Consider the following 12,640-nt stretch of genomic DNA (forward strand, 5'->3'; position numbering starts at 1 on the left):
AAGCACGCAGAACAGTGTTCTTTATTGCTTGTCCATTCACATGTGTGTGGAAAGTGGGCAGGGGGCATGCGTGGGAAGGAGGCGCACCATATCCAGGATGGGGGGTGCCTTGCGGGAGGGCAGGTGCACAGGTGGCTCACCTCCCTCTGCCGTGATTCATTTCTTCCCGTTCTGCACTGAGGCTTGATATTCACACGGCGCATGGATAAAGTACACACTGATGAGGCTTTGCATATGCATGGGCCCAAGTAACCCGCTCAGACTAATAAGTAGAACATTTCCAGCACCTCCCAGGGCTCCCTCGTGCCCCTTCCCCATCTGCACCTCCACCAGATTTGATGAATTTCTTTTAGAAAATGATTTAAATGCTAAGATTTGCCAAAGCTAGGTTTGTGGATGTTGATTGGGTTTTTCTCTGTCCTTTTCCGAATCCTTCACGTATCCCATCATCATTGTCATCATCATCATCAGCAGAGGGGGACTCAGACAGATGTGGGGGCAGTGGCCCAGGCAGCAGTGTGGCAAGGACTCCACAGAGATGAAGATTGCCGGGCCAAACCGGGGTCTCAGGCAGCCCTGGGAATCCTGAGAATGGCCTCGGCTCTAAGGGAGGTTCCCAAGACAGAGCTGCTTTTGGCCGAGCGTTCCAGAGCTGTCAAGGCTTGGACGAGGAGTCGCCCCTGAGGGTCCCTCTGACCACCCCGCCTGCACCGAGGCCATTGGCACCGCCTGGAAAAGCCAGTCGTGCCTTGGGCAGCACCAGGGCTGGGCCCAGAGCCCCTGCCTGTCCATTCTTTCCGGGTCACGAGCTGTCCATGGTGCCCATCACGCAGGCCTGTTTGCGGCTCCTCTGTGGGTGGCCCGAGCCTCTCATTGTCCCAGCACAATAGCAGTGGCTTTGCTTGCTGGAAGAAACCAGGACAGGAAGCCTCGATCGAGGCCAGCACTCCCAGCTTCCTGCTGTCCCCAGCGGTGCTGGGCCGGCAGGCCTTTGTCTCCCTCCAGTCTCAGGAGGCTGGAGGCCGGCCTTCCCAGCAGCAGCACTGCCTTGCTGAAGCATCTTCTAGGACTCGTGTCCCTCCACCCGTTGTCCTTTAAAAGGAAGGGTCAGCAGGCTTCCAGCAGGCTCCTGCTGTGTGTGTCAGGCACATCCCATCCCTTCCTTTGATTTCTGAGGGCTTGCTGTGTGCCAGGCACTACTGTAGAATCTGGGGATACAGCTCGGAACAAGAGAGGCAAGCTCCCTGTCCTCATGGGGTTTCCATTCACTTTATCCTGTTGCATTCTGGAAGGTGGGACGGTATTGCTATGATCCCCATATCTGAGAATAGTAAACTGAGGCTCAGAGAGGCTAATGCCTTTTCCTGAAGTTACACAGCAGGAAGGAAGAGGATCTCTGGCTTAAATACACAGTGTCAGTTTCCAAACTTGGCCTTCAGCATTGGATTGGGGTAAAGGTTTCATCTCAGTCATGCTCCCTTCTTATTTTGGCCTTTCCCTTAAGACCTGGTGTAGATCGCCTAACCTCACTCTTTTCATCTGTCAGATGGACTTTTAATGCAAGATGGGAAGGTGGGAAGTGTATGAAGACAAGGAGGGCTTCTTGGAGGAGGTGACCTTTGAACTAAGGCCTGATGGATGAGGAGCTGGTGCATGGCAGAGCTGGGGAGACTATCCTGCTAGTAAAAACAGCATCTGCAAACGTCCTGAGGCAGGAATGTCTCCTGGCAGGTGGAAGAGATAGAGAGAATGATGTGGGGCTGAAGATTATTGAGGTGTGGGGTGATGGGGCGCTGGATGGTGAGGTGAGAGATTAAGGGCCTTGTGGGCTGTGGAAGGCTTTTAGGTGGTTTTTTTTTTTTTTTTTTTTTTAGTGTAGCAGGAAGCCAGGGAAGCCATGGAGAATTTTAAGCTGTGAATTGACAAGATCTGATTTACATATTTAACAGGATTCCTCTGGCTGTGTGTGGAGAAAGGACTTTGGGGGCAATGAGGGGGAACAGGGAGGAGGTGATTGCATTAGTGGAGGCGGGAGAAGATGGTGCTTTGGACTGGGGAGGGGTGGCCATGGAGGTGGAGGGAAGAAGTTGGATTTTTAATACCTATTGAAGGTGAAGCTGATGGATGGAGGTGGGCACCAGAGAACAAGAGGGGTCGAGGGTGAGGGACGGCTGGGAGGTTTTGGCTGGAGCCAGTGGTGCTGTGGGTTGGGAGGGAGGATCAGGAACTAGATTGTGAGGCTCCTGGGCATCCAGATGGAGATATGGAGTCTTCAGGGAAGGAATTCAGGCTGGGGACATAAACATGGGCCGAGGGGACCTGGCGGAGACTGCTGTGCAGTGCGTGCAGCCAGAGGCACGGCTGCCTGGTTCCGTGACCACTGCGTGAAGCACCCGTGCACCGCCTATTGGGAGACCTGAGTCTGCGGGTGGCCAGCGCCCCTGGACAGCCACCGACATCCCTTGGGTGATGGAGAAGGATCTGACAGCTGTCTCTGGAAGGCCAGCCTCCCCTTTGCCTGCCTCCCCCTGCTTTCCTCCATCCTGGGCTGTCCTTCTGTCAGAGATCTCCCCAGACAAGCACAGTCACATGAGACATGCTCTATCTAGCCTGCAGCCAGGCAGACCAGGCAAGGTTGGCTGTGTGGGACTGGCCTCAGTCTCTCCCAGGCGCGCCTCCCATCCCCCAACCACCCATCCTCACATTCAAGTCCATGGTTCTTTTTTTTTCTTCAATATTTTATTTATTTATCCATGAGAGACACACACACAGAGAGGCAGAGACACAGACAGAGGGAGAAGCAAGCTCCATGCAGGGAGCCCGATGTGGAACTCAATCCTGGGACTCCAGGATCACGCCCTGGGCTGAAGGCAGATGCTCAGCAGCTGAGCCACCCAGGTACCCCAAGTCCACGGTTCTTGTCAGTAGTTCCTCTCCTGCCAGCTCTGTGCTACCCGCATGAGGGCCAGGCCACTGTCATTTGTCATTTCTTATCAGCCTGGCTGCACCCCTCCATTCTGGTGCCCCCACTTTCACTCTCGACCCCCTAAAATCCAGTTCTTCACAAAAACTACCAGTATTTTGCCAATATGTAAAAACTGGGAGACTTTGCTTAAAAAACAAAACAAAACAAAACAAATTAAATTCTGGCTTCTGTTGAAAAGAGGCCCAGAATACCTGGTGATACTGGGCCCACCCACCTTCCCACCTGACCACACTTGGGAAGGAGAAGCGGCCATCCCCTTCAATAGGACGCGCTTGCCAGCTCTCCACGGTCCCCAACCCCCCCGCCCCCCCCCCCCCCCCCATCGTCATGTGTCACATCACAGAGGACAGAGATGATTTCTCTGTTCTGAGCCCCTGAAAAAAGCGGCAGGACAACTGCAGTCTATCCGTACAGCAGGATCTCGGGCAGCTGTAAAAAAGAACGAGGAGGTTCCCCATTAAGGAGAGGAAGGATCTGTAAGCAGGATTAAGTAGGAAAAGCAGATACAGCATGTCCTGGGTATGCTGCTCTTTTTCTGGTGTGTAAAAAAGGGAAAAAAAGAAAATATGCGCGCGCGCGCGTGTGTACATGTCTGTATATTCCCATTTGTTATTTTTGCATGAAGATTCTTTGGAAGGGTACCCGAGACAAAGCTGTGGTTCGCCAGGGGGGTGCGGAGGGACTAGATGCCCTAGGGCCCCGCGTGTAGGAGAGACACTTTTCGTATTTTTGACTTTTTATAATTCTGACTTTTGAACCATGTGGATATGTTATTATTTAGAAGTTAATTTTTTTTTTTTTTAATTTTTGAAAAAAGGAAAACAAAGAAGGGAAATGCATTCTTGTCAGAGTGAGCGCCATGGGTGAGGAAGCAAATGGGAGTGTGTCTCCCTGAGGGCAGGGCTTCACCGTGCTCCCTGCACAGGGCCTGGGGTAGGAGGTGCTCAGTAAACATTGGTTGACTGCATGGGGGTGAGGGATATTCCTGTTTTGTTCCATGCAGAAGCTGGGTAGGCTTCTCCTTGTTCCCTGCCCATGTCCCTGGGCTGCGATGCTTCCCGGATCCGCCCCAGGTGGCATTTGAACTTGTGGCCCTCCTTTCAGGCCTTCCCCCGGGGGATCGGAGGCCTGGATGCTCACCTCTCCCTGCTTCTGTTCCTCTAGGCATTCCTGCATCGCATCCGGCAGAATGTGGCAGACTCCGTGGAGAAAGGCCTCACAGAGGAGAACGTCAAGGTGTGGACTGCTGGGCTGGCCCCTTTGCGGACTGACCTGTTGCTCTGTATCTTGCTCCCGGGGGCGGGAGGGGGGGAGGAGGCGGTGATGCTCAGAGGGCAGAGTGGGAGGTGCATCCACCCTGCTGGCCGCTGGCTTTGCCCTCCCACAGCTTGCTCCCTGCAGCCCCTGGGGGGTCTGGGGCCCCAGAGTGAGCTGCGCTTGGCAGACATCAGAGGACGCAGCCTCAAGACTTTGTCTCTTCGCTCACCATGGCCATCCTGTCTTCCAGCCTTCTCTGTGCCAGGCCTCCTGGCGTGGAGCCAGCAGAAAATCCCTTCCCAAGTGCCCCTGGGAGCCTGGCACCTCCATCTGCCCTCTTGGCAGCCCTGGCCTGTGCCCCTGCTCTGGGCATTGAGTGTCAAGGCAGAGCAGTTGAGTAATTGGGTCCGGCCTTCGTCTTGGCTGTGGCTCTGGGGAGTTTCGGGAGGACGTCAATAGGCCCTCTGTGTGCATGGAGGAGGCCCCTGCACTCCCCAGGCCTGGCTTTCTAGTGTGACCTCACTCTCTGGGAAGCTGCCTTTAGCTCTTGGGGGCTCTGGGGTCCTGGTCTGGGGGAGGAAGGAGACAGGGCGGGTGGGTGTCAGAGGTGCCCGACATGTATAGCACACAAAGGACTTGGTCAAACAGGATGTTGCCTGTGGTGCCCCCCCCCCCCCATTCTTGACCAGTCTGGGCAGTAACCTTACAGTGAATAATTTTTTAAAAAATATTTTATTTATTTATTCATGAGAGACGGGGGGGTGGGGGGTGGGGGCAGAGACACAGGCAGAGGGAGAAGCAGGCTCCATGCAGGGAGCCCAACATGGGACTCGATCCCTGGTCTCCAGGATCATGCCCTGGGCCTAAGGCGGCGCTAAACCACTGAGCCACCTGGGCTGCCCACAGTGGATAATTCTGAGTCCAGTTATTTGGATGAGAAAGCTGAGGCTTTAGATGTAAAGAGACCCGCTCATGGTCACTGCCTGGCTGGTCCCTAATAGTGCTGGGATTTAAGCATTTTATGCATGCATTCATTTGTTCAGCAAATATTTGCTGAGGACCTATTTATTTATTATGTGTGTTTATCACAATTCATTTATTTATTGCAATTTAAAAATCACTAGAACTTTAAATTGTAATTTATTACAGTTTTTTAGAAATTACTTTCGTCATGAGCTCTAACTCACATACAGTAAAGGGTGCATCCTAAGTATCGAACGTGATGCTGTTTCACATATGAACAGACCTATAAATACAAACTCAATGAAGACAGAGCATCTCCTACCCCCACGGGCTCCTCTGTGTCCCCTTCCTTGTAAATGCCCCCTCCCCAAAGGTAAACCATTGATTAGTTTTGCCTGTTTGTGAGCCTTAGATAAAAGTGAGCTCTTTCAAAAAAAAAAAAAGAAAAGAAAAAAGAAAAAAAAAAAGTGAGCTCTTTCATGTCTGGTGCCTTTTGCTCACTGTGATGTGTGTGAGATTTGCCTGGGCTGTTATGTGTGGCTCTGATCCAGTCTCTGTAATTGCTGGTTCATCATCCCTAGTACAGAGTGTCCCTTAATTGACCATCCATTCTCCTTTTGTTGGATATTTGAGTTATTTTCAGTTCTGGGCTTTTATGACCATGGTTATGTATGCCTTTTGGTGGACACAGGCTCTCTTTTGGGTATACACTCAGGAGACAGATATTTATTTTGAAGTTTTGCAGTCATCCCTTGAGGAAGTATAGCAATAGGATCTATCCTGTGGGTCTTTAACATAAACTGATTCAACCATGTGAACCAGACAAGAAGAATAGTGAGATGGTGCAGGTGATTCTTCCAACCACCTTCCAGGATGAGTGTCCCGCAGGGCGAGGTGGGGAAGAGACTCCCTCACCCTCTCACAATGCAGCCATTGAGGAAAGGCCTCCAGCCCTCATACTTACCTGCCTACCCTCAGGCCATCTCCCTCTGCAGACTTTCTGGTGCATTCCAAAGGTCCCCCAGGTTGGTCTTCATTCCTTGAGGTCTTTGGCTCACATGTCACCTTCTCAGAGTGGCTGTCCTTGGCCCTCTGCCCCACCCTGGGACTCCCTCCACGTTTTCCTTTTGTCTTTAGTGCTTCTGACCCTCTAGAATATTCTAGCTTAGTTCCTTGCTTGTTGTCTGTCCCCTTGTATTAGAATGTCACGGAGGCATGCGCGTGTCTATGCCCCACTGTATCCCCCCAGGGCCTCTAATCGAGCCTGGCAAACAGCAGGTGCTCATTCAGTATTTGCTGAAGGAAGGAGGAAGGAACCCTAGAGGGAAACAGAAACCTGTAGTGACACTGGTTACCCCTGCTGTGAGCCCCCCCCACCCTTCCCCCCCTTTCCCTGGGATGGGTGGGGGAAGAGCCCTTCACTGGATTCATTGTACTGTGTTCTGTTCTCTGAAATTAAATTTCAAAAAATATACCTCTTATTAAAAAAAGGGAAAAAGAATTTTATGCAGTTCAGAAAGAATTTAAGTAAATAAAGTGCTCCTAGTTCTCTTTCCCAAGGTCCCTTTAGTTGCCAGCTCGATGCTTCATTCAGTTAGTCTCTCCTTTTGCCAGCCTACAGAGGATTGCCTTTCTTTTAATTTTAATTTTTATTTATTCTTTTTTTGTTGAGAGAGAGAACAAGAGCACGAGTGGAGGGAGGGAGGGACTGAGGGAGAGGGAGAAGCAGACCCCTCTGGTAAGCAGGGAACCTGATGGGGGGCTTAATCCCAGGACCTGAGATCATGACCTGAGCTGAAGGCAGACGTTCAACCGACTGAGCTACCCGGGCATCCTATCCCCCCTCCTTTTTTTTTTTTTAAAACACAAATGGGCCCATGCTAGAATATTGCTTCGCACCATGATTCTCCACCCACCCCCACTTAGTAATATATATTAAGGATCATCCCAGGATTTGCAGATTCTTTTCATAGACTGCATAGTATTTCAGCATGTACAATATATTTAATTATAACCAGTCCAGTTCATTTAAGTATTTGATGAGTCCCCCTTTTGGATGTGTGCCTTTTCCCCAGTGTTTTGCTTTTGCAAATAAGACTATAATATGTAAAGAAGGCTATAGTATGTCTTTGACTATCCACCAGGCTCTTCACCTTGGCATTATTAACATCTTGGGCTGGATGATTCTTTGCTGTGGGTGAGGCGCTGTCTTGTGTATTGTAGGATGTCGAAAGCATCCCTAGCCTCTGCCTATGAGATGCTGGTAGCATCTTTACCTGCAATTTGTGATGGCCACTGATGTCCCTAGACATTGGGAAACATCCCCTAGGGTACACGGTTGTCCCTGGTTGGAGACCACTGATGGACAGGCTCAATTCTAAAATGTAGAATTAATGGATCAAATTGTACACGCATCTCAAACTTTGTAGACTCATATGGGGGAAAAAGCACTTATATATTGTTTGTGTAAGTTCACATGGCATATCTTGGACGTCCTTCCCTATCATATTTTCTTTTGCTACAGCATTTTAATAGGTACGTGGAACTAACCTCATCATTTTAAAAATCAGTCTTATGATTGGATGTGCTGGTTGTCTGGCCACTATGAAAACTGTGACAAATGTCTTATATTACATTCTCTGCATGCTGAGTGTGAACTCAGTTCTGCTGCTTACTGGGCTGTGTGGCCTTGAGAATGTTAATTTACTTTGGGTCCCTGCTCTTCTATAAATGGGGAATGACAGTAGTCTCTACCTCATGGGGTTGCAGTGAGCATTAGGTGCCATAAATGCATGTTAAGTTCTTAGCACAGGATTAAGCGTTAATCCTGTGTGATCAATGTTGGCCATAGTTTGTTTTAGCATTATTTTTATTAGTGGTAAAGTGGCTCCAGTGTATCAGAGTGCCTGTTGCATTATATCCTCATTCACACTTTGGGTTATGTCTTTTTTTTTTTTTTTAAATGCTTGATTTTGCTCCCCCTCTGTGCCTTGATTAACACAATCTTCGGGCTTCACTTTTCCTTATAGATCCTGTTCTCGAACATCGAAGACATCTTGGAAGTTCATAAGGATTTCTTGGCTGCCTTGGAGTATTGTTTACAGCCCGAGCCTCAGTCTCAGCATGAACTTGGGAATGTTTTCTTAAGATTTGTAAGTATGGTGACCCAGACCCTGTTGGAGCCTGCGACTCTGGGGAAGTGGGCTTCCTCCCTGGCATCCTCCGCAGGCCTGTCTGGGAGATGGAGAGGCAGGTGACAGGCAGGGCAGGTGCAGCCTCTGCTCCCAGGAGCAATGGGAATCAGTTCAGTTCCAGCAGATTAGTGGTGGATTTAGCTGGCTCTGCCTCCCCTCAAGCCACAGAGAACGTGGCTCCCTTTTCTTCAGGGCTCCTTGCTGAATGACTGTTTCCTGGGGTTCCCATGACCTCCTAGTCTGGCAGGGGCCTTCTGCAGCAGAGGGAGCAATGTGGGTAGCCAGTGCCAAGAGGATGGACTTGAGTCAGACAGACCTGGGTATGAGTCCCAGCTTGGCCACCCCAGGACCTCGAGGGCGTCTTAGGTTCCTACCTAAGCTGCTGGTCAGAGAGGCAGATACTTTTCATAATAGCCTCTGTCTTCCTGCAGGATTACCAAGTTGCTTGGAATAGTGAGGGGATGGCTGGAGGAAGGAGGGTGTGGGCACCCTAAAACCCAACCTCCAACTCCTGAGTTGATCACAAAACTAGCACACACATTCCCTTTATGCCGGCCACTGTTCTAAGTGCTTTACATATCTTCATTCATTAAGACTTCACAACAGCCTTCAACTGTGTGTACTACTATTGTTCTCACTTTGAAAATACGGGAGCTGAAACCCAGAGAGGGTAAGTCATAATGTAAGCTTACACAGCCAGTGAGAATTGGAGCTCGGATTTGGAAACATCGCTGTCTGGCCTCAGGGCTTACATTTTTCACCATCTTATATGATAAGTTTCCTGATTACATATGAGATACCTACTGGGTGCCAGGCACTGTACTTGGCTCTGAGGCTGCTGCCCTAAATAAGATGGATTTATTCCTCTTGCTGTGAGGCTCATAGGCTGGAGAAATGGAGAAGGCCATTTCAGATGGTGTCACGGGTTGTGAAGAATATGAAATAAAGAGGTGGCAAAGAATGACTGCTCGAGGTTGTTTGAAATTGGGAAGTCAGGGGCAGGGTTTCTAGATTGAACAAACAAGAATACCCGGGACATCTGAATAAATTTGGTAAATGACAGATAATTTTTTAACATACTTATGTTAAAAAATAGTGCACTATTTTGGATGTACTTACATTAAGAAATGATTTGTTGTTCATCTGAACTTTGAACTCAACTCAGTATCTTGTATTTTATCTGGCAACCCTGGTCAGGGCAGTTCTCTGGAACGTGATGAAATGGGATGATCTTGGGAAGGAACATTCCAGAGGAAGAGGCTACCAAGGGCAGAGGCTCTGAAAGGGGAACAGGCATGTACCTGGGAGGAAGGCAGGCAACCTGGTGTGGCTGGAGCAGAGCTGAGTGATGGAGGCAGTGCAGGGATTCCATGGGGGCAGATCCTAGAGGGATCTTATTCTAAGAGTTGTAGGTTTTGAGCAGGGAGGTCATGTGGTCTGGACATCCCAGGCTGTGTGGACAGGCAGATGATAAGTTGGAGAAACCATTGCAAAAGTGAGACCTGGATCTCATGCTCCCCTTTGTGCTGGAGGAGATGTCTACATGGTCAGCTCCTTCCCTTCTCTGAGTCTTAGTCTTTTGGGGTGTGAAGGAGTGGTTTGGAGCAGATGGTCTCTGTGGAGTATGTGTCACTCCCTGGGTACTGTGGACAGCAGCCATCACCTCTGACAGTCCTTAAACCCTCCCTGGGGGCTCAACACTCTTCCCCAGCTGTCCCCAGCTGGCACCTGTCCATTTCTCCTCCTTCACAGCCCAAACCCTCAGCCACATGTTCTCCACCCACCACATCTGTGTGTGCACAACTGCTTGTCCGTTTCTTCTTGGCACAACAATCAGAGCCCCCTGTGGGGCCCCTACAAGGAAATTGAATGCTTGGGCTCTTAGCTGTCAAAAGCAGCATTTCCATATCTGCTGGATCTTGGGCCTGGGATACAGCTGGGACTGGGCTCAACGAAGGGCAGGGGAGTGAGGGAGCTGGGCATGGTTTAGAGGAGGGGGTGTTGCCATTTGCTAAATTTAACTACTCAAAGCCTCAAGCCTTTGGTCCCCTGGCCTTTTTGCAAGATGAAGGAGAGGGCAGAGCACGTCACAGAAGGGGCTCAGGGTATGAGGAATGGCAAACCTGCTGCAATCTTATCACTTACTCTCCTCGCCTGTAGCCATAGCAGACATCACTAATCAATCACAGCATTCTGCCTCCGGGCTCCCTGGGGGGGGCTCCAGAAATCTTCTCACCAGTGTTGCAGCCAGTGCTACTCATCAGTTGGGGTTGGCATGTGACAATAAACAGATTGGCCTCTGCTTTCTGACCCAACCTTTTCATCATGCAGATGAAGATGAAGATGGACAGCGAGACCCTGTCACTTCACAGGGCTTGGGTCCAGTTTTTCATTTTCTTCCCCCCCCAAAAAGACTTGGTTTTTATCTTTAGGTCTGATTTCCTCTGTTGGCTTCATCCTTGAGGGGTGGTGGGTGTGTGCCTCACAGAGTAGCAGAGGTGGTCCTCAGCAGTTTGAGGCTGATACTTTGCCAGCTCAACAGTGACAGTTCAAAGAGAGTTTCTCTCCACAGTAATTCCAATGTGAGTCTTTGAGGGCTCATGGCCACCATTGCCAGGACAGGTTGCTCTTTGGGTTGGCCTGGGTCATATGCTCACTTGTGCCTGTGCCTGGGAGTGGGGCGGGCTCAGTGGGCTCAGAGTGAGGAGGTGGCTCCAGGGGAAAATTTGGGGCCATGACCAGAAGAAGGGGGAATGGATGCTGGGTGGGTAAAACAAGACATGGTCCAGTGAAGAGCCAAGGCTGCAGTTGTGGTAGATCAGGGTTATCTGGAAGAGGGGTGGGGCTGGTTGGAGGCCTGTTGGGCCTCTTTCAGTTCCTTCTGCTTTCTTGCTTTCATTCATTAAGTAGTCATGTTGCCCACTCGCCACCAGGGACTCCAGTCCCCATTGGCACTATAGCAGTGACCCCGGCAGATGCAAACCCTGCCCTCCCCGCCCCTGCCCCATGGAGCTCACAGGGTGCGGGAGGGGGGGGGTGAAGGGGGGAGGTGATGGACAGAACACAGATGAGAAGGAAGACCTATGGGGGTGGTGGGGTCAGGGCCTACCAGAGTTCCTGGACTGCGCAGTGCCTTTCCGTGGGGAAGGGAATGCCAAAGGGCCCAAATCTCAAGTCACAGATCACCACCTAAGCTTGGGGTGTGTGTGGTGCTGCAGATAATGATGAAAAAGTTTAGAGTGCCTCTAGAACCAGACCACCTGGGTCGGAAACCCAGCCCCGTGCTCCCTAAGTAGTGGGTGACCTTGGACAAGCTTCTCCTTTCCCTGCTTCAGTTCCCTCATCTACAAAAACAGACATAAGGATAGCTCCCCACTCCTTGAGTAGCATGAGACCTTGGGCCTGTGACTTTTCCTTGGTTTTCCCCTGTGCAAATGGGGCAGGTAGAGTAATTACCTGCCAGGTTATTGTGAGGAGTAGATGAGGGTGCTCTCATTGCAAGAGAGCAGCGTGTGGCAGGTACTAAGTGCTCAGCACACACCCGGTGCCGGCCAGCGGCTCTGGCTGTGGGCCCTTCACTGTTTAGGGCGTCTGCTCAGATTGCACACCCAGAACCTTCAGGGTTGAGCCTGGAGGGGTAGCTTACTGATTCTGAAACCCATTCTCCCTCCTCTTTGGTTTTCTCTTTCCTGCAGCCACCATAGGCAGGATGACTGGGGGTTTGTTTAGAATCAAGATGAGTTGCTTGTTTTGCAGACCCACCTCTTCCTTCCTTAGTTTCTTGGGGTCTCCTGCCCAACCCCCAGCCCAAGGTTAGAGCCCTTCAGCCCTTCCTGTCCAGTGGCCTTACCCAGGACATCCTTGTTTAGGGTTTGTTGCGTTGGGAGGTGGTGTTCTGTGAGCCTTTTGGAACTGAGAGTGTTCAGTGTAGAGCTTCCTGCTGTTCCCAGAGGCCCTAACTGACGGTTACAGACCTGGTGACCCACAGGTGACCTCTAGATTGGAAAGAGTCCAGTGGAGGGGCATTTGGAGGTCAAGAAAACTATCCCCTTGCCTCAAAATTGTGCTGCTGTGTGGTCGCAACCAGGGATCTACTTTCTTACCACATTCCTGAGCCCACTCTACACATTTCAGGTTCATGTGTGTGGGGCACCGCACATAGTAGGTGTTTAACTTAACCAGCAGTAGGTGTTTAACTTAACTGTTTGCTGAGTGTTCACAGAGGGCCTATTGTGTGCCA

General features: G+C 50.6%; 1 protein-coding gene across 4 annotated transcripts in view; it reads left to right on the forward strand.

Moving 5' to 3' along the window:
• The window catches only part of PREX1 (phosphatidylinositol-3,4,5-trisphosphate dependent Rac exchange factor 1), a 178,796-nt gene that overhangs the window by 74,551 nt on the left and 91,605 nt on the right, over window positions 1–12,640 (forward strand). For 2 of the 4 annotated variants that reach the window (XM_072735632.1, XM_072735633.1), the window contains exons 2-3: window positions 4,151–4,222; window positions 8,236–8,358. In XM_072735632.1, the coding sequence (XP_072591733.1) occupies window positions 4,151–4,222; window positions 8,236–8,358 (195 nt within the window). Of the gene's footprint in view, window positions 1–3,340; window positions 3,506–4,150; window positions 4,223–8,235; window positions 8,359–12,640 lie in introns of those variants that run through there. The other 2 variants (XM_072735635.1, XM_072735634.1) reach the window with 2 other exon arrangements.

This window comes from Vulpes vulpes, chromosome 14 (genome assembly GCF_048418805.1).
Source record: "Vulpes vulpes isolate BD-2025 chromosome 14, VulVul3, whole genome shotgun sequence".
Taxonomy (NCBI): domain Eukaryota; kingdom Metazoa; phylum Chordata; class Mammalia; order Carnivora; family Canidae; genus Vulpes; species Vulpes vulpes.